Source organism: Podarcis bocagei (genome assembly GCF_964188305.1).
Source record: "Podarcis bocagei genome assembly, chromosome: 3".
NCBI lineage: Eukaryota > Metazoa > Chordata > Lepidosauria > Squamata > Lacertidae > Podarcis > Podarcis bocagei.
The window spans coordinates 64,949,202-64,971,874 of NC_138127.1; the positions used below are offsets into that span (position 1 = coordinate 64,949,202).

General features: G+C 41.8%; 2 protein-coding genes across 3 annotated transcripts in view; one reads left to right on the forward strand and one right to left on the reverse strand.

Moving 5' to 3' along the window:
- The window catches only part of LOC308583816 (uncharacterized protein), an 81,638-nt gene extending 62,081 nt beyond the window's left edge, over positions 1–19,557 (reverse strand). Inside the window, exons 1-3 of one of the 2 annotated variants that reach the window (XM_081188162.1) lie at positions 19,514–19,557; positions 16,749–16,863; positions 6,163–6,789 (exon numbers count right to left, since the gene is read on the reverse strand). In XM_081188162.1, coding sequence (XP_081044288.1) covers positions 6,163–6,275 — 113 coding nt within the window. In that variant the 5' untranslated portion in view covers positions 6,276–6,789; positions 16,749–16,863; positions 19,514–19,557. Of the gene's footprint in view, positions 1–6,162; positions 6,790–16,748; positions 16,936–19,513 lie in introns of those variants that run through there. The other variant, XR_014006416.1, reaches the window with a different exon arrangement.
- A 488-nt stretch (positions 19,558–20,045) lies between these two features.
- The window catches only part of FMN2 (formin 2), a 151,390-nt gene continuing 148,762 nt past the window's right edge, over positions 20,046–22,673 (forward strand). Inside the window, exon 1 of the mRNA XM_081188003.1 lies at positions 20,046–21,987. Coding sequence (XP_081044129.1) covers positions 20,064–21,987 — 1,924 coding nt within the window. The 5' untranslated portion in view covers positions 20,046–20,063. The remainder of the gene's footprint in view (positions 21,988–22,673) is intronic.

Consider the following 22,673-nt stretch of genomic DNA (forward strand, 5'->3'; position numbering starts at 1 on the left):
ACAATCCTGCATGATAAGAGAGCAGAACAGTTTCTGAAGTCCATTCTAAGTCTCCCTTTCTTCATTAACAGCTGCCATGCTGGTTGTGTCTACCGCCCAGGCAATTCATGTTGCATGCCCTCCCATACATTTCTCAGTATATTAAGTAACTTGTTCTCCCACCACACACACACACACACACACACACACACACACGGGTTAAAACAGATGCTCATAGACTTCAGCCAAGACATGCATACAGCAAATTAATATACTGAATCCAGTTCTTTCCAACAATTTTTAATGGAGAGTTTTACAGTGCAGTTCTAACACGTCTACTCAGAAGTATGTCTTATTGAATTCAGTGGTGCTTATTCCCAGATGAAGGGGGGCTAGAATTATGAAAGGATTCGTTCGGTTTTTCTCTTTTAAAATTTACTTCCCTGCAGACTGGTTTTAAGTCCAGTTCTTCGGGATCCTTCCAACAGCATTACCAACATTCTCCCCTTGCAGTTAGACTACTTAGTTATGGAGCAACTGGCTACACTGAGTGTTTTAATTGGTTCCCTCAGTCTTACAGCCATTTTGGTTTCACTCTAGGGCCCTCTCAGACTACTTCAGATACCACACAGCAACAAACCCAGTTTGCTTCTGGGTATACATTCCCCAGGTAACTAAAGTCCAACTCCAGTCCTCTTAATGCACGTGCCTGCCTTCATACACACTTGTTTTTCGCATGTTACATGGTTTGGGGAGTACACCTAAAGCATGCTCTGTGAAGAGATATGTAGTTTGTCTGGGGGAAATCAGGAGAAAGGGTAGCTGTGAAAGAATGGAGGGGAAAATGGAAGGGAACAGTGAAGAGACCTGGGTCAGCCTCCCCTCTTACAAGTGGGTTCACAAGAATTTCTATAGCAACATTTCAGGCTTTTCTTAAAATATCATCATCTTACTAATATTTGAAGTGCTGAGAATCCTTCAACTGACAGGAGCACAACTGCAACTATACAATCGTTCTTAGTAAAAAAAATATATCTCCAATTATGCATTTCACATGCATATATTCATGACAAAACAATGTTTTGCAGAAATGTTACTAAACAACACAAACCAGGATAATTTATGCAAAGCCCTTCTACCATTCCACTTTCAAACCTCCAGCTAACGGGGAAATGTTGGTAAGGTATGTTGAATTAAGAAGCGCTTACATAATGTGAATAAATATCACTAAAAACTCAACAAGTTTCATAAGAAGTTAACCCTTGTATCCTGTTATGTGCCCTCAGGGATCCCCATTTGGTACTAAAATGCAGTTTAACCTACTAAACTTCATACTGTTTAAAGTATCTGGATGTATCAGATTAAAAATGACAAAAAAATGTAAATTGTGTGATTGAGTGAAGTTGTATGTATATTTTTCAAGTCTTCAAGATAGTTGACGTTTTAACTTATTTGAGTTTTTAAGTTGCAGTCTCTTCATATTTTGAAATTTTGTACACCTTGTAAACTTAAATATTTTGTCACTTGTAACTTATTTTTGTTGCCATATACTGACACATGCTCATTTCTATATGAAGTGTATTGTTTATTAATTGCTTCTGAGGCAGCAATAAAAACATCAAATTGTTCTCATGTTCCTGTTAACATCCATATATGGGGGAAAGGGATATTCTACCATTATATTTCCTAACAAAAATATTCCCCAACTGTCCATCTCATCTTATTTAGAGGGAAACTAAGCTAGTTCTCACTGAAGATAACTGAAGAACCTTTGCTGTTGACTGCACCATGTAAGGTTTTGCTCAAATTCATTAATTTCTTGTGGAAGCTTTTCTAGACAAGAAGGAACTAACTGCCCCACAATTTCATGTGTGAATGGTGCCTGGGGAAAAAAAAGACATATCCAGAAGTGGTTTTGGGGAGGGCAGTGCACCAATTTTCCCAACTTAGGTATTCAGCCATGAATTAAACCCTGGGTGGACTTAAGAGAGACAATGTTGACAGAACTAATTACCCTAGTGTTCACACCAGCTAATTTTCACAATAAACAACCAAATAGTCGCTACTTCAGTGTCATTTCCTGCACTGATTAGCACTCTTGTTCCAACAGAGTTGCTATCTAATAAAAATATTCTGAAGAAGCATGCTTCCATATGTTGCTCTCTTGTTTGTTGGACTGGGGTTGTTTCATTTTATTTATTTTTCTAAGCTTGCAGGACTCCTGACCACTGGAAGTAAAGCAACAATGCTTGCTGTAAGTTACCTGAGCCAATTAGGGGAGACTGACAGACGCAACCAATTCTTCCCTCACTGATTCCCTCTATTTCAGTAACTGCTTGTTGGTAAAGTATAATTTTCCCAAGTTAGTTAGTCCAAGTATGGATCAGCATGTGCTAGGATTAAACTTCCTGGCTCCATCTTGGCCACATATAAAACCAACACTTAACATGGCATTGTTTGCCATAGGTAATAAACTTGTAATGTCTTTTTTTCTTCCTTCAAGCAGCAATATTACCAGACTATTTCTGTACACCACTGCAATGTATTTACCAAGTTTCAACACTAGTACACAATCTCACAGTGACATTCCCATTTATAATGCAACACTACACATAACTGAACAAGGTTATAGCTACCTGTATGCACATTTAGTGTTAAAAACTAGCCCCAAAGCAGCTCTAAAGCATATACATACCCTAGTTCATGAAAGTGGACGGGAGAGTGATTTGATAAAATTCTCAAAATGCTGTCTGATTATATTTAGAAACAAGTGGTAAAATAAAATCCAAAATGTTTGGTGTTGCAAGAAAAGAAAGGAATACCAGTGAATCTATATCCATACATCACATTGTTTCACTGTTGAATATTCTGCAGGCTAGCTAGTTCTGTACATCATTGAGTATTTAATTTAATTTAACAAAATAGCTGTATAAAGCCACATTATAAAAGTCTTGCTTGAAAAGGAAAAGAAACCCATCTCTGATCCTTTTACATATACCTTTCTGATTCTACATTACCATGGACAGGTGTGTATACTGCAAATGCTGTACACTCATGCATAAGAAGATTTGGAATCCAACAATCCAGGAAAATGAGGACCAGAATTGCCACCACAAAAACAGAAAATGTTACCTTTCAGAACAGCTAACAAAGCTCATTTGAGCCAACAGAAGCTAAACCTGCAAAGTTCATGTGAAAGATTATCCCCACCCCACTTAAAAAATCTCAAAAGGTAATTCAAGTCAATGCATTGAAGAGCAAAACTACTTTAAAAGCTTGTTCAGATTTGCAATACCACAAGACAATGTCTTCCAGTTGCGGGGGGGGGGGCAGATTCTCAAGTGCAAAACTTAAGCACATATTCAGCATGGAAACATACACATCATAATGAAATGAGACAATCCTCAATTCATAAAGTCTGATCATATGCCTAGGAAATCTATCAACTGGAATTTCCCTTTGCTAAAAGAAGCAGTTCATGAGGCAGGAGCATTAGACTGCTTGCATGCTTGCTAGGAGTTAACCAGCATAAACAATCCAGTTTTACTGTGGACCAGTAAAAACTGGAATACCGCTGGCAACCTGAGGTGAGTAGCAGCAGGCCTGATCTACCTGAGCTGGGAGCTGTTGTACCCCTTTAGGATCCTGTAAGGGGGGTGGGCTTGTCATAGCCTAGACAGAGAGATAGCTTGTCATAGCCTAGACATGACAAACCTAGACAGCTTCTTAAAAAAGTAGAGACATCACCTTGCCAACAAAGGTCCGTATAGTAAACGCTATGGTTTTCCCAGTAGTGATGTATGGAAGTGAGAGCTGGATCATAAAGAAGGCTGATCGCCGAAGAATTGATGCTTTTGAATTATGGTGCTGGGGGAGACTCTTGAGAGTCCCATGGACTGCAAGAAGATCAAACCTATCCATTCTGAAGGACATTCTGAAGGAAAGCCCTGAGTGCTCACTGGAAGGACAGATCGTGAAGCTGAAGCTCCAATACTTTGGCCACCTCTCGAGAAGAGAAGACTCCCTGGAAAAGACCCCAATGTTGGGAAAGATGGAGGGCACAAGGAGGAGGGGACGACAGAGGACGAGATGGTTGGATAGTGTTTTCGAAGCTACCAGCATGAGTTTGACCAAACTGCGGGAGGCAGTGGAAGACAGAAGTGCCTGGCATGCTCTGGTCCATGTAGTCACGAAGAGTTGGACATGACTAAATGACTAAACAACAACAACAAGGGGGTGGGCACAAGGCATATGATTAGGTCCTGCCCAATGTCATTTCTGCCCAAGTTGTGACAATTAAATTGGTTAAGTGTCAAAACAATAACCTGCCAATTGGTGAGAGAATGACAAGAAGCTCTTGACCAAGGGTCAATTGTGATTGAGAATAAAATTCTTTTCTAGTCCTATAAACCAGTAGCAACTTAACACCTCAACAGAACACTTTAAAACTGAAGGGGGTAGGCTGGGGAAACAGAGAAAATAGGGCTTAGGTGGCAGGCTTGTTGTCATGCCCCACTCCTCCTGAGATCTGGCAGGGCTGTGTGACATTGTGAGGCCCCAACAGAATCCAGGGAAGAAGGTCTCTGCCTTTTGCCACCCTGCAAGTTGGCCCTTTCACAAGAGAAGCACCACACTGAGAGTTCACAGAGGTGTAAAGAAAGCAGCAACTTTCTTCCTTCTCTGCAATCATTTAAAGTATGGCAGGATGTTCATTTCCATGCAAGTTTCTAACTTTTTCAGTGCTCCTTTTCAAAGGATCTGTGGGAAACCTTCATGCCCATGTATGTTTGATTTGTTTAAAGAAAACTTTAAAAGGGACACCCCATTTTCTTGTGAAAGAAGCATGGGCAGGAAGATATCCATTTCCATTTGGGGACTCAGTATGTTGAGGGGTATGAGCGTTGTGGCTGCCTGCAATTCTGAATCTGACTTTATGCAAATTAAAAACTGCCTTTATTGCACAGTCACTACAGAAGAGAAGCGAGCACACATAACAGGCTGCCATTTGCTGATTTTAAATCTGAACATAACTTCAAGTTAAAAGTTTCTCAGAGTATATCACAAGTGGTACCCAGTGCCATGTCATACCAACACCATTCCCAGAGAGAGGAAAGTTCTGTGGGACGTTTTAAGGGAAACTATTTAAGAAGTGTCAACCCAGTTAACAACACAGTCCTATAAAGAAGCCACATAATTTTCAATGGGGCTTATCCCCAGGTAAATGGGACTAAATATCCCAATTATAAGAAGGGGAAATTCCCTCAGTGCCCTTCCTTCACTCCCTTCCCACCAAACAAAGGAGTAAGAAGAAATATTCTGAACCAGTCAAAAAGCTTTCCTACATAACAACCTGAAGTGCTAGCTATGTAAAAGGTACAGGGACCCCTGACCATTAGGTCCAGTCATGGACAACTCTGGGGTTGCAGCACTCATCTTGCTTTATTGGCCGAGGGAGCCGGCGTACAGCTTCCGGGTCATGTGGCCAGCATGACTAAGCCGCTTATGGCAAACCAGAGCAGCGCACGGAAACGTCATTTACCTTCCCCCCTGTAGCGGTACCTATTTATCTACTTGCACTTTGACGTGCTTTAGAACTGCTAGGTTGGCAGGAGCGGGGAGCAAGCAACAGGAGCTCACCCCGTCGCAGGGATTCAAACCACCGACCTTCTGATCAGCAAACCCTAAGCTCTGTGGTTTAACCCACAGGGCCACCCATGTCCCTAGCTATGTAAGCAGCAGCAAGTCAAAGATTTTCCAACACAGAATACAGTGATAGGAAGAAATGATTTTCTGTCAGAAACAATGATAACCCCACCTCTGAAACATACCTGTCATGGTATGAGTGTACCCAACAAAATAAAAAGGACACTATACAGTGGTACCTTGGGTTAAGTACTTAATTCATTCCGGAAATCCGTACTTAACCTGAAACAGTTCTTAACCTAAAGCACCACTTTAGCTAATGGGGCCTCCTGCTGCCGCCATGCCACCGGAGCACGATTTCTGTTCTCATCCTTAAGCAAAGTTCTTAACCTGAAGCACTATTTCTGGGTTAGCAGAGTCTGTAACCTGAAGCGTATGTAACCCAAGGTACCACTGTACTAGAAACAACGTAGAGAAAATCTATATTTTTCATTCTTATTAATAAATGTAATACAATAATTAAACACAAAATGAGCTTACCACCTGGAGCTAAATTGTTCTTCAGCTGACTCTTCTAACGACGACTTCTTCTTCTTCTTCTTCTTCTTCTTCTTCTTCTTCTTCTTCTTCTTCTTGGTATTGCAGGTCAACATGGATTTGAGAGAAAGCTTTACCTTGTAGACCCCGGTTGGAACACTGCACTGACTTTATCAATACTATCCATCGTGGTTACTGTCTGAGTTCCAAATCTGAGGGGGGAGAGCCAAGGCAATATCAGCATTTGAAGTAATAAAGTATGAACATATACGAGCAGTGCAACAATGTTTTCTGACTGGGGACCTAGATGGCAAGTGGGGAAGAAAAGCCATGTATGTTGGACTTTACTGACAAAACTAGCTGCTACAAGCTGGTCCGCACGTATTCTTATTTGAAGAGTGTATTTGGTACTCATGCTTTTACATTAGCAGGCTATGGACACTAGATGGCAGCACAGGAACACCAGAGATATTCCAGTGCACATTTCCTTGGAATAAAAGCACACCGTCATTTCCAAGGATGGAAAATCAACATCAGATGCTGTCACGACATATGCTTTAATTCAGCCACTAGGCGGAGGTAGCTGCGGATAGTGATTACCTTTACTTGCATCCCCATTGAAGCTTATTTCTAAACGAAGAAAGAGAAACCGTGTCAAACACACAGTTAAGAGACAAGAGAATAGGCTCAGTCACCTGTTCACATTTCCTTGCCATCGTTATCAACAGAACTCCCCCTGCTCCAAACAACAACAACCCAAAATAGATGAACCTACCTTGAGGCAGAGCTATAAACCTTGTACTATGACCGTATGCTAAAACTATGGCTGTATGCTGATTCCTGTGTCTTGATTGGCTGGATTGCCCTCATGACAACAGGAAGGGATGAGAAGCTGTTAAACTTCAAGGACTAACACTAGTGAAATGCTAATATGATCTCCTGGCCGTAGCAAACAGTTTGGGATTGGTCCAGCAATGTTGAGAGGTGGCTGGCCATAGGACAGAAGATTGACAGAATTGTATCTAAATTCAAATGGAAGGATAATGAATGCATGGGAGACTGGAAAAATTGTGCCATTGATAGTGTTGTGAATTTAGAGAGTTTTTCCCCTATTATTTGCTTGCAATTCCCCTTGGTAAGGGAATACCCCAGTTTGCTCCAATTGTGAAGCCTCCACTGTCTTTGGAGATAGCGGTACTCATCCATTCTTCTGAAAATGTTGGAGTTTCTGAAGTCTGAGAAAAGATGGAATAAAATACAAGTTGACAATGATTGGACCACAGCATTGTGTGGATGCCCTGGAAAACGTGAGTGAAGCAGCCGAGCAATTGCATACTAAATGCCAGACAGTCGTGACAAATCACAGCCACAGCCCTGGTGTATCAGCAACCATTTTTCACTGCTATAGCCCCTTTACCTGCTGTAGCGAGCACACCTGTAAGCAAAGTTAAGGGAAACTGCTAAAACACTTAAAAAGACAGTTACCTATTTCTCTTGCTGGTTTGTTTCTTCATCATATGAAGAAAGTTGATTTATATTGTTAATGATTCCTAAGAACAAACCAAGCTATGTAAAAGTTTGTGTTTCTAAGTGGAGTTAATATGGTGCTCTACATGAAATATAGATAATATGGACATGGTTCATAATTTACCTAACATGCTGCAATTTAAGTAAGCCATGATTTAGAAAACAAACTAGAGAAAGAAGACATTAACTATTGCAACCATTTTAACAACCAGAAATTCTCAGATTAAAAAAAAGGCACCCAGCTATCACAGGTAGAATCTTGTTTGTCATAAAATGAAGAGTCAACATATTGGGGAGGAAAAAAATTATCCATGTAGAAAGGATGGTTGCCATTCTTTTAGATACCAGAATATTACCTGGATGAGGCATGAATTCTCAAAGGCACATTGGTTAGTGTACCATGGCTCTGTTTGCATACTGTACTCTTCTGCACAGATGGTATAGTTCTCTCTAGAGGCCAGTACAGATGTAACACACCAATCTTCTAACCCTTTCAGACCCAGCCATCTGGTTCCCTCTGGCCCCAGTAAGAAGCTCCACTTCCTAGTAACAGTCATATCTGGTGCTACTGTGAAACACATCTTGGATAGAGCATAAGAAGACCATAGTCTTCTTTGGCTATCACTCGTAACCAAGTAAGATTGTCTTCCATAAACACGGTTTTAAAAGTGAGTCTGTAAGTGACTGTGGAGGCCAATTCTGGATCCACACATCCTTCCACAGTGGGGACATTGATTTCTGGGTGGGAGTTGATCATGGTGTGGATTTGCCAAGTGTGCCTTCCTCTTAGCGCGTTTCTCCCTTGCGTCCTGAGTTTGAGCGTCTTCAAAGTCCATGACACCTTTGGTAAAGCCTGTTCTCTAACTGGAGCACCACTGTTTCCCAGTTGTCGGTCTTTATGCTGCATTTTTTTAGATTTGCCTTGAGAGAGTCTTGGAACCTCTTTTCACCATAGTACCATAGAGCAACAGGGAGAAGAATATGCCAAAAAGAGTTGGAGCAAGAACACAGCCCTGTTTCACACTGCTCTTTATATGGAAAGTATCCGAGGATGAACCATCATACTGGATGGTGCCGTTCCTGTTCTCATGGAAGGACACGGTCATTTTGTGGAGCTTAGATGGGAATCCTATCTTGTTAAGCAGTGTGAAGAGTCCCTTTTGGCTGACAAGGTCAAAGGTCTATGAAGGTGATGTACAAGGGGCATCTCCGTTCTTGGCATTTCTCCTGCAGTTGGAAAAAAATCACATTTGACTATTGGCCCCTGAGCTCTAAAGCCACATTTTGATTCAGGAAAGACCCTGTCCATGAGTAACTGTAATCTTTTGAGAACTACATGGGCAAAGACTTGTGTGTTCAGACCCAGAGACCTCCCCCCTAAATAAAGTCACACTTGACTCAAATTTTAGTTTTGGTTTTTGGCAGAATTTTGGCCACAACTTTATTGATTACAGAAGGTGAGTGGTTGCATAGGCTCTGGTTCGACTAGCTCCCTGCACCCTTGCAGGCAGCACTGACCCAGAGCTCTATCATAGGTCAGCCAAGGGTGAACACCTGAGTAGGCGAAAAGCCGGAACAGACTATGTTCACCACCCAGATGCCCCCCTGGACTCAGGCACAGGCACAACCCCCTCTCCGGGGTTGACCAAACCAGTTGAGTCCCTGGATTCCTTTAATGGAATACCATACACATAAGGATGGTGAGAGCGTTCTCCCATCCCTATCACCTGAACCAGAGCCTATCCGCAACCTTACAAGTTGTGACAATTTGCTACGAGGCAGGCAAAACCCAAATGGCAACAGCCAATCAGCCAAGTGAGGAAAATTCCTGCCATGCCCCTGTCCCAACAACAGACGATACATGACAGCATAGCAAGGTCAAGCGCAAAATGCCCTAAAAGTAGGGAGAGGTGTGTGTGTGTGTGTGTTCCGATGCACGAGCTGAAAGAGGAAGCTCTGGGTCACGTGCATGGGTAAATATAGGTCCCTCAATCCGTTTAGACTGCACCCCATTGGCCAGATTAAACCCAACATTGAGGGACCTACCAATCAGGTGTTGTGGCTAATCAGTCCAACCCACCCACAACACAGAAGGTCAGTCTCCAGGTCTCACCGCAACACGTGCCCTCTTTTAGGGAGGATATGATTTCCCCCACAGTGTTCCCACAGTAATTGTTACAATCATGGTAGTCACCTTTGTTCTTATACAGGGTCACAATGCTTGGCTTGTGCATGTCATGTGACACGGATCCTTATTATCAACACTGCAAGAGAAGGCCATGGAGGTGTGTCATTAGGGAAGAATTGAGACCAACTTTCAGCACTTTTGTTAGGATTCCATCCTGTCCTGGGAGTTTACCATGTGTGAGAGAGCTATTGGCATTCTTCAGCTCGTCAAGGGAGGGAGGTATTGTTCCAATACCGGCAGAGTTTGAATGTTGTCAATAGCTGTGCCAGAGCCAATGTTTCCCGTGAGTATAATTCTTGATAGTGCTCTGCCCTTTGCTTCATCTGCTTGCTGTGGTCTGTGATGATCTCTCTCTCCAGGCAAGGTTTTCAGTTTTCTCCACTGTTGGTGCAAAGACTGTCTTCGTGCCTTTGTGCATTTTGCAAATGTTGCCGCTGTCAGCAGCAAGTTGAATGCTCTGACACAGCTTTAGCACAGCTTTGGCACAGTGCCTGGCAATCCACTGGGCATCACTCCTTGCCTTTCGCAGTGCAGCAAGTGTCTTCTCACAGAGCACATACTTGTAGTTCACAAGAGTCTTGTGTTTCAGAGCAATAACAAGCTCCGTGTCCTTAATGCCAGCCTCAAAGCAGTCAGGGATCTGCTCTTCTCTTTTGCCCAAAGTGGACATAACTATGTTGTAAGATGCCTCTGACGTAGTTCCACCTTGCTTCGACACTGTCTCTGAGGCAGTTCAGTGGTGCTTGTTCAATGGAATCAGAGATGGAATCAGTGGTGCTTGTTCAATGGAATCAGAGAATCATTCACAAAGTTCAGGTATGGCTGTTCTGGCAGTGTTGATTCAAGGCCCCAGTTTCTGCTTTGTGCTATGGGTCCATTTTTGGCTGGAGAAGGATCTTGCTCGCTATCACGTAGTGATCTGTGTCACACTCGGCACTGTGGTAGCTCCGTATGACACAAGCACATTTCAGAGTCAATCACCTAGTTTCTGAATCACTTCAGACAACTTTTACCAGCCCTCCAATTAATGTCCATTTAATACGTTTTTCCCTTTTTTTGCAAAGTCATAATCTGATGGATTTGGCTGCAACAGAAGACAACAGTGCTAAAAGCCTACTTTCAAAATGGTGCATAAATCAATACTTCGCCAAAATGGAAATGTTCCACATTTAATTTCCTAATGTACACTGGGCTGTGGCATGTTAAGAACTAAAAGTGCTCTAAGAGATAGTTACAACCTTGTGACATGATGTAAACACCATGCAAATTATGCACAGAGCTTTTCAAGACTTACATCTCCCACTGGCCATGACAAATTATAATTATGAATAAGAGTGATGAAAGGAACAAATGTAAACACAAGGAAGAAAAAAGAGGGTGGTGATGTAGTTGCTTTATATTCCCACTAGGGATGTAACAAAGCCAGTGGCTTTCTAAGTTCCAGTGTTGGCAGCCCTGTAGCTAGGGCAGGCCAAATGGGTGCAGCACCTGCCACCCCTGTAAACCGCACTTTGCAAGTGCCCCCTTGGGTGGCTGCTGTTTTTTAATTGACTTTCTAATTTGTGACATGACAAAGACAGACCTCCATTTAAAAAATGATGGCTTGTTTTGAGAACAGGAGCAATTTAAAAATAAGATCCTCTGAAAAATTCAGTGACTAAGATTGAGTAAGTACACAAAACAAGCCTCATCAGGAAGAGTCTCTAAAAGCTTGCTCATTCAGGACTTTCCTTGACTGGGGGTAGATTTTTCATGGGCACAATCCCCTATAATTATTTCAGTGAACCTGAAAAAACAACAACCCATGATCCTTGAAGCATAGAAGCCAACTCAAACATAGAAGCTCCCATAAAATATTTGAGCCCCGCCCCCCAAGTTTATGGGCATTGCCATTTTTAAACGGTGTGAGCGCACCTTGTCTTGTGATTAATTCTGTGGATTGTGGCTTTCCTTCAAGTTATTTTCTTCAAGTTGGCACTCCTGCCTTGAAGAGTTAAATATTAGAACTTTGTATTATGAGCTAGAGTTAAGACTCTGCTCCTGTACTTCCATCCACCCTAAAGTCTTTAAAAGCACACACTATACTCAAAAAGGTTTATTTGTGTTTGTGGTATGCATGTATTTTTGGTCTGTGTCTGTGGGAGGTGTGCGCATGCATGCAAGAGAGTGTGAGGTGGCCATCCCAACTTGGGACACACACTCACTTCTGCTTTAACTATGCCCACCCAGGAAGGGAGGAAGACCTTTCATTGCCTACAGACAGCCACCCAATCTTAAACAACTCCTAACCCACAATAATACTACAACCAGACTTAACACAGACACTGGCACCAGAGCCTGCAATAAACCTAGATGCCAACTTTGCTGCCACATACACCCGGACAACACCATTACTGGCCCCAACAACTTCACACATACCATCTCGGGACTATTTAATTGCTCATCGTCTAACATTGTGTATGCCATCAAATGCCAACAGTGTCCTTCAGCTCTCTATATTGGACAAACAGGCCAAACCTTACGCCAAAGAATAAACGGACATAAATCTGACATCAAGAATCACAGAACAGAGAAACCAGTAGGAGAACACTTCAATCTCCCAGGACATTCTATACAAGATCTCAAAGTAGCTGTTTTACTACAAAGGAATTTCAGAAATAGACTGGAAAGAGAAGCTGCTGAATTACAACTCATTACCAAACTTAAAACCATGAAAAGACCTGGGCTGAACAAAGACATTGGATTCTTATCTCACTATACATGACTAAACCATTTCTCACCTTCCCACCCCTTGCCTTTTCCTGTAAGACCTATTACAGTCGTTAAGAGTCGTCAAGAGGCTCTCTCAGCTATCTGCCTATCTCCCATTCCCACAACCCTTCTGAGTAACACCCCTCCCCACCTTCTCACTATATAGAAGGATCTGGCAACTTCTGTTTCAGTGTATCTGAAGAAGTGTGCATGCACACGAAAGCTCATACCAAGAACTAACTTAGTTGGTCTTTAAGGTGCTACTGGAAGGAATTTTTTTATTTTGACTATGGCAGACCAACACGGCTACCTATCTACTACTATGCCCACCCAGTCTGGCATGAAGCCCTGTGATGATTGGCCAACAGGGAATGAGGCCGTCAAACTGAAGAGCATTTTCTGCCCTGATATAGACCTAAGAGTGCAAAGACTTTTAGCTGAACAGAACCACATATAGAAGACAGGGCACTGCTGGAAAAAGCAACAAGTCTTAATTTATGCCCACTGTACTGAGAGGGAATTAATGTACGTAGACCCAGGAAGCTAATTGGCATTTCTGAGTTGCGAGTTCACTGCTCCAGTAATGGCTGATAATGGTAAAAACCCCAGTTTAAAACTTATGGCCACGTCATTCTTCCATATGAGGAGATTAAAAACATCCTCTGCCACACACTTAGCATCTTGATGGCCTCATATGCTTTGTGGATGGTGAAGTGCAGTACAGAGTAACAAAGACGCTAGTCTATTCCTCACAACAGTTCTATTCACATTCAGCGTTGAGATGCATTCGAGGCTGTGGAAATGACCCCAAAGCTGATAAATCTGGGCACAGATTTATCTTTTCACTTGTTCTGTGGGCCCAAAGTGTCAACGTGAAAATGTAAGTGGTTTTCACAAAGGAGGAGAGCAGCAAGGAATATAGCACCCCCCTTTAATTTTTCCATGTCTTTTTCTGTTGATAAAAGGGCAGAGCAATGGAGCCAGAAGAAAGGCGGCAACCCTACAAGCAAAGGAATTTGGGTAGTCAGAAGACCAATGGTATAAACATGGCCAGTCCTCTTCCTTTAAGTGGTGGTTTCTTCTGAGGGAAATTCCACCAGGTGCAGCTTTTCCCAGCACTGTAACACTATGATGAGAACTACCACACCTGGGACAATTCTTTATTCATCTCTTACAAACGCCAGAGCCCTCTCAGGGCTGGACTCACCTACTAAATTAAACAAATTGATGGCATCTTCGTGCTCAGCTCCAATTTGTTGATTGGTAGAAGTGGAGAAACAGAACGAAGCATGTATTTATTGGCTAGTGTGGTTGTGAAAGGAGCTTGTGTATCAGCCAAGGCTCTTGGTGGCTCTCAGATAAAGGGTGGCTAGCTTTATCTGAAGCCCTGCCAAAGAGGACAATGAAGTTTCCCATGATTTTGCTGCACTTTCTGTCTTGGAAGCCATGCATGCGACGGGCTCCAGGAATATGGAAAGGATGTCTATGGTTGCATGTCATTGAGCCATCAAGTGTTAAGGTGTTGAGCTGGGAGTGGTGAAGGGAAATGCAAAGATAGGGGTGGAATTGGATTTCTTGAGCCCCTAACAAGCATAAGGTGGGCATGACAGGCAAGAGATGACCTCTGGAAATGAAAAACAAAGCAAAACAAAACAAAAGACTACCCTCTGTTCCTGATGCTATTCCCCTGCTCCTAACTATATAGCAATAAGGCATTCAGGCAAGTTAAAGCATTATTCATACAAATACTACATGCAATGATTTTTTCTGGAGGGACGCAGGGGTACACATACCCCTAAACATTCTGTGAATCTTTGTACAGTGGTACCTCAGGATAAGTACTTAATTCATTCCGGAGGTCTGTTCTTAACCTGAAACGGTACTTAACCTGAAGCACCACTTAAGCTAATGGGGCCTCCTGCTGCTGCCACGCCACCGGAGCACAATTTCTGTTCTCATCCTGAAGTAAAGTTCTTTACCTGAAGCACTATTTCTGGGTTAGCAGAGTCTGTAACCTGAAGCGTATGTAACCTGAAGCGTATGTAACCCGAGGTACTGTATTTATTTTTCCCTATTTGAACTATAAAATGGTGATTTTCTTGAGTCAAAATGAGAGTACCCCTAAGCATTTTTTTTAAAGAAAAAAAGCAGACTACGTTGTCACAGAGAAATGGGTTGGTGATGTTTGACTAGGGCCTTGGTTCTGAAGTGCCCTACAAAAGGTGCTTTCCCTCAAGTGGAGTAACCATATGCCCTCTAGCCTAAGAGTGGTTCCAGTTGTTATGTTTACGTGCAAGCCAGTCACACATCTTTCCAGCCTTTTTCTAAAACATGTCTCCAAAACCTCCCCCTCTTTTCTTCTAGACACTCCTCCCTCCCTTCCTCTGACTTGCAGTGTGAATATCCTAGTGAATAACTGACATCTGCTCCTGAAACCACATCTTGTGAGTGATCTGTAATCACACTTCACCTGCTGACTGACGTAAACTTGCCAGATCCCCACACCACACACACACAGATACACCCTGACTCCTGAGCCTTTGCAAGCAGTTTGACACACAGAAATTTAGCAGGTGTAAATTTCCACACAATTTGCATCTGGGCAGGGGATGGAAGGCAGTGGTGCTTTTTCTTGCCTCCTAGTGTGGTATTACAGTACCTGTTTTCTATCTGCTTTAAGGATCCACATTAAGTTTCCAATTAGCACATTCTTGCGTCTCCACTTTTAGCTTTTGAGAATGTGATAAATAATTACATTATTTTAGGAGCAGGGAACATCTGGCCCAAGGGGTGGATGTGGCTCTCCATGTCTCTCTATCTGGCCCGAGGGACTCTTTCTAGGCCATGCTCTGTGCCTTCTTCAAGTGCTTTTGCTTAGCTGCAATTTATCCTTAAACAAGAATAATGTCTCTTGCTTGCTTGGAAGTGTGTGTGAGTGTAGAAACTGGCTTTTAATCTGACTGGAATGTTTCTTATTGGACAAAGGTAGGAGTCAAAAAACCTGTCCGCAATAACACTTTATTTCCTTTAGAATAGTTTATATTTTCTGACCAGAGATCCTATATAAACCCTGGCCTATAGTAAGGGTTTCATACACAATATAGATCTCTCACATTTAATCTTGCCAAAGTCAGTGCCAGTTATTTTGTATCTATACATTTTTTGCAGAATTGAATTTTATTACTAAAGGCAATTGGAAAGCCTCGTGAAATTGCCATTGGGAATTTGATAAACAAAAACAACTTGATTCTGCAAGTACTTAGCAGAGACCAAGCTGGCAGCTGCTGCTTCCCATATAGCATATAAAAAGAGTGCAGTTCTGCAGTTCTCTTTAGTAAGCTCTTCATACAGTTCTAGTTGCAGGTAGGTAGTTGTGTTAGTCTGCCACAGTAAAAAAACAAAAAATTCCTTCCAGTAGCACCTTAGAGACCAACTAAGTTTGTTATTGGTATGAGCTTTTGTTTGCATGCAGACATCTTCAGATACTCTTCATACAGTGTACAGGTTACTGGTACTCATTGAAAGTTCAGTTCTAGCTACCAATTCTCCAGTAATATTTCTTGTAATAATAAATATAACAACTCATATTCTACTCATAGACTACTCATATTCTACTCAGTTCTAAAAGTACTAAAAGAGTGGTATACAACATAAAACAATATACCAAAAGAAGAAAAAGGTAACCCGTTTCTTAAAAACAATGAACTACCACTAATACTGAAAGCAAAACAGTGCTTTGTAAGACCTCTTTGAAGCCATTATTGCCTTAATGGCTAAAACCTCAGTCTTATCCCCTTTAATTTTTTTTTAAAAATGCTTAAAAAGAAAAAAAGTAATGGGTTGAATTTCACTCATGTTTTTGTTTCCCCAATCAGTAATTATCATGAGGCTTGTATAAAGGAAAGAAAAAGGAAACTGAGTTCTCTTCAAACTTTCCTGGTTACAGGTTCCTTTCAAGTACATCCTCCATTTCTATCACCCCTTTATATTATTTTTTTATGCACGAACCCCTTCTGGTTTCAGGGCAGTTCAGGCATTCTAATACCTAAGGCCATGTTGATGTGGTTTTGGTTACTCTCCCTAATGATTTTCCATGCACTGGAGAAAAACTTGTTCTGCTTACCTTGGCTTTCTTCCAGGAAATGCTAATCACCTGCTACAGGTGCAGGGAACAAATTCCTACGTCTTTTCCTGTTCCTGCAAGTGCTGTGAAGACGTCAATGCAATCCAAAGTAATGCTGGTGAGGAGAAATATGTGGAGACTTACACTCAACTTTCCACCTGTGTGGTTAGGAGTAGATATATGTAGCTGTGGAACTATAAGCTACAGGAAAATGTAAGTTTCTGTGTTTTTTTAAGCAGGGAGTTGTCTGCACTTTGGCTGGTTTATTTTAATTTTGTAAGGAAGAGTGAAATTAGAGAATTACAACTACTGCAGGGAGTGATCTTGTTTCTGCACCAAATGTATATTCAGTATTTATTTATTTATTGTCATTGCTAATAATGAATTAGTATTTGGTTCATAACTAAAATTTACAACAAAAACCCAGCATTTGAGAGGAGGTGCCTATAGCATTACTCTTTAAACTTTCAACACAAAACCATGCATATCCTGGCTATGTTTACTTGGAAATAACTCAAATTTCACTAGGACTTTCTCCAAATAAGTAGCCCTTGGGCTGCAGCTAAAATCATTCGGGTGCTATGGTTTCTATTTATAGTGGCATGGTCTGTGGTGTTGAAATCATGTATGATGACATGAAAATGTCAGTTGCATCTTGGAGCTTACAATATATGTGGCAGAATTCATTATCTTTGTAAAGTTAATAATCACTCTGGAACTCTATTTGCAAATTGTGATACTCCTTGGAGGAGGAATCTCATCTCCCAGAACAGTGGAAGACATTCATATACCCATTCATATACGCCCTCCCATCAAATGTCAAGGAAATAAACAACTATCTGGCTTTTAGAAGACATCTGAAGGCAGCCCTGTTTAGGGAAGTTTTATGTTTGATGTTTTATCGTGTTTTTAATATTCCATTGGTGGGTGGGGTATAAATTATTATTACAGTCATACCTCGGGTTACAGATGCTACAGGTTGCGTTTTTTCGGGTTACAGACCGCCGAAACCCGGAAGTACTGAAACAGGTAACTTCCGAGTTTCGGTGGTCGCGCATGCGCAGAAGCGCCGAATCACAACCTGCACATGCGCAGACATGCTGCTGCGGGTTGCGGACACTGCGGGGTGTGAGTGTGCATCCCACACGGATCACGTTCACAACCTGAGAGCCCACTGTATTATTATTATTATTATTATTATTATTATTATTATTATTCAATTTTTTGGATTTATACTGAATAGTAGCTCATGTAAAAAAAGATGCTTGCTATAGGGTCAAAAATCAGCTTGAGGAAGTTTGTTGCATATTATTTAGGTTACGAGTTTACACGTGGGAACGCTACATGTTCTTTCTTCATCTGTTCCATAACACTAAAACAGATGAAATCTGGCACATATGAAGATCACTTAGGCACCAATGCAACAAGTCTTAGGACTGGACTGTGCAACAAAGATAAACATTTAGGTCATATACCATATGTGTTGTGAAAAGAGGGAAACCGCATTTCCTAGTTATATTTCCATTTACATTTTCTAACCCACCTTCATTGAATAATGGGATACAGCATAAAAAACATAAAATAATAGTTACAAATTGGCAAAAAGATCTGAGTTTAAACCAACATCTATAACTTTAAATACCATACTTGAATTTAAATTAGTCAAAGTACTTGCAATGTACATGCTCAAGGTAAATTTTCTAGGCTATAAAGCTACATTATTTTAAGAGTGTAATTCTAATTCAATGGGCTAAACCTAATAAGATTTAGAGGGGGTTAAAGATAGCTCTGATCTGGACATATCAGCAGAATTCCCACCCCCTTATTTCATGATCAGTAAGGGGAGGATATATATATATCCTTCATATATATATATGAAGGTAAAGGTACCCCTGACTGCTAGGTTCAGTCGCGGACGACTCTGGGGTTGCGGCGCTCATCTCGCTTTATTGGCCGAGGGAGCCGGCGTACAGCTTCCGGGTCATGTGGCCAGCATGACTAAGTTGCTTCTGGCGAACCAGAGCAGCGCACGGAAACGGCGTTTATCTTCCTGCCGGAGCGGTACCTATTTCTCTACTTGCACTTTGATGTGCTTTCGAACTGCTAGGTTGGCAGGAGCAGGGACTGAGCAATATGAGCTCACCCTGTCACAGGGATTCAAACCGCTGACCTTCTGATTGGCAAGCCCTAGGCTCTGTGGTTTAGACCACAGCGCCCGATATATATATATATATATATATATATATATATATATATATATATTCTTAAATGGTTAAACAAAGAATGTAGGATATTTGTGTACAGCACTCTATGTGGTCTGTATATAATTCTTTGTACAGTCCTTTTATCCATGTTTACTCAGCAGTATCCCAACTAATTTCAATGAGAGTTACCACCAAGCCATTGTGGATGCTAAGCTGCATTGAACACAGTGGGACATACTTCATAGTAAACACTCTATTATAAATTTCCTCCTTCCTGTAGGTCTCTAATTGTCTGGGGGCTTCCTAACATTGGTATAGGCTACTGTCAGGAGCCTGGATGATGGAACAGATGGAGTTTGGGTTTGATTTATAATGACAGGTCTCATGCCCTCCTGTTTTACATAAATTAATTTAAAACATCGTAATCCCATGAACACAAAGCACCAAAGGATTAATATGCACAAACCTCTACCAAAAGTAGAAACAATTCAAGTTAGCAAGTCATATAGTATTTTAAAAGTTAATAAAAAAAAATCAAACATGAAGTGAGGCATAACTTACTTGAAACTTGCATCTTCCTGATGTTGGTTGGTGTTACCAAATGCTCTGTGTTTAAAGAGGAAACAATGAGTGTGTGCTGAATATTGATGAACTTAATCCCTTTGAGGATTACCATTATTTGTACCCACTTGGAATACAAATGGCTTATTTCTGAATGGTCATTGAGACCAGTATACTGAAGAATCTGTAGCATCATTAACCTTTAACAATTTCTGCAAAGAATTTGTGTGTCTGTATGCTGCAGTTTTAATATTAAAATATATATAGAACTGTGTTGCTGAATTGTGTGAGAGTTTTTAAAAGGCTGTATAAAATAATATAGTTTTGCACAATAGAAATAATATATTTTGTGGCAATATTTGCACTATTAAAAAGCAGAACATTTTTCTTTTCAAAGATTAAAAGCTGCTAGTGTCTTTTGTGAAAAGTTATTATGGAATTTGAGGTTTAATTTCCCTCCTACCTCTCTCTCTCTCCCCCCCTCCTTTCCTAACCCCTGCCCAATTCCAGGAATTAATCCTTTGAAAGGCTGGAATTAAAGCATTTTGCAATGCAGAGGACTCTGACAGTGGAGAAGAAAGTTTCTGTTGCTGAGGAATCACTATTCATATCTACCAAAGAGAGCCAGGACTGTAGCAGACTGAGTCTGGAAAGGCAACGGTGCCACAAGCTACCATTGGAAGGAGCTGTCTGCATCTCTCGGTGCTCTACTGAGCATGTCCCTGAGGAGCCCTGTGCTAGCAGCACATTATGCAAAAAGGCAGCTCCAGCAGCTGGGAGAGAGGCAGAGCAAGGCTTTGCTCCGCTTGCATCACCGCCTCTTGAAAACAAACCTGGATTACTCGAGAGGTCCTCGCTGCCAGGCCAGCTGAATGAAGGCGAGCGGCATGGCTTGATTCCTGACGCTGCACGATTGCTAAACAACATGGGGAACCAAGATGGGAAGCTGAAAAGGAATGCAGGTGATGTGCATGAAGGAGGCGAGGATGCTTCTGGGCCCAGGGATGCAGAAGGCACAAAGAAGGGAGCAGGGAGCAAAAAGGGACTGGGGAGGTACGGCAAAGGGAATGAATCCGGCAAAAAAAAGGGGAAGTCAGAGTCTCGGGCATCTGTGTTTTCCAATCTAAGGATCAGAAAAAATCTGTCCAAGGCTAAAGATGGAAACAGCAGCTCGAGAGAGGATGTTTTAGAAAGCCAGGCCTCACAAACAGGGGAGCTAGACAGCGCTCATTCGATTCTCACCAAAACTCCTGATATAAGCATTTCTGCAGATGAAGGGGGTCTCTCGGACACAGATGTGGATCATTTTGAAAATACAAATGAAAATCGTCCAGCTGCTGCCGACCCGCAGGATGGACAAAGGACCAGCTCCGGCTCCGATACGGACATATACAGTTTCCATTCAGCCACCGAACAAGAGGATTTGCTTTCTGATATCCAGCAGGCTATTAGACTGCAACTGCAGCAGCAGCAGCAGGGGGCAATTAACATTGGAACAGAGCAGCATGGCACCAAAACAATGGACCTACACATGGCTAATTCTCAAGCAACCCCCTTAGGTTTTGAAAGGTTTCTTTCACTAAGCAGCGACAAAGACAGCAGTCCAGATACTGAACAGCCTGTCTCAGCGAAATCGGAAATTACAGAATATATTGCCACCTGCGATACCGAAAGTGAAGTGAAAGAAGCGACAAACGTAATGGGGCATTCCTGCAGCAGTGTATTCAGTATGCAGGAAGAGCACAGGCAATTGCCAGAGGAGCAGGACCAACCTGCTCATGAACTGAAAGATTTACCCCCTTTAAATGCTGCAGCGACAGAGAATGGGGCTGTGCTAGGCAGTTCCATGTTTAATTTTCCATCCCCAGCTGGCGATTCAGAGGCTAAAGGAATAGCTGTTGAATTTTCAGGTTCAAAAGGAGAGGATGATATTGTAAATACAGGCCATGATCAGGTTGGTGGAGCCAAAGAAAGGAAGCAGAGTTTGTCAGCCAGCAGAGAGGCGCTGGATGATGGGCTTTCTTCTGAATTGAAAAATGGTACTTTTTCCTCTGAGGATCTCTCAAGCTGTCCTGTGCGTAGTTCCAAGTGTTTTAAGCCCTATCCTCTCATCAATCCCTGCTACATCAAAACCACCACTAGGCAGCTGAGTTCCCCAAATCACTCACCTTGTCTCTCCCCATCCCAGAGCCCACTCTTTAAAAGGAGACGCGAGTCCTCTCAGCGGAAGGAGAGTGCGCCAACCAAGAAGCAGAGGTCGGCCAGTTTGGCAGGTTCATTTAGTCGATCAGCAGACTGGACAGATGAGATTTCAGATCACAGAGCTGAAATAGCTCAAAAGTCAGGCTCGGCAGATTTCTTGGAATACCGGCGGAGTAGAGATGGTTTTCAAGGCGAAAGAGTGCATTTTAATCACTCGAGAAAGTCGTCAGGGACACCAGCTTCTACTGATGCCTTCCCCAATGTGTTTAGAGGTGAGTGACATTGGTAAACTATGGTAACCCTTGCTGTGACCTCGGGTCTGAAAAGTAGGTGGCTAGCGTACAGTAATTAACATGCCCTATCTATCTTGGTCTGATTTAAATTGATATTTAAAGTGAGTTTGCAAACTCTGCAACTTTTTATGCATGCAAGTTCTGTGGTCTCAGTGAATATGTCTGCAGCACTTGTTTAAAGTACTTGTTTAGAATTTTGCTTTATTCAGCGTCCCTATCAGGCAACTGATAAAGTGTCTTATAAATAAACAGTGAGCTCTGTGTATACAGCCCAGCAGACATTATATTTGGGGGGGGGGCATTGTGCGTGCCTACTGCATCTGTTGCTCAACATTATTTGTTATTATTTATTTTATTTATAAAAATATTTATATACTGCTATATCACAAAAATATATCAAAGCTGCTAGGTGTGCAAAGTGCTTTACAGTCCTGATGGGGATTTATTTCACTTTCACAACTCTCGCAGTAATTGTAAGTCATACATTAGAATTGCAAGTCAATTTTTATGAATACGAACCCTTGATTAAATATGACTTGCACATGGTCACTATTGAGTCATGGCAACTGAATCCAGGTTTGCCTGACTGACGCTCAACACTCTTGTCACTAGGCCATGCTGGCCCTTGGTTGATAATTTACAAAAATAATGTTCATGTAAATAAG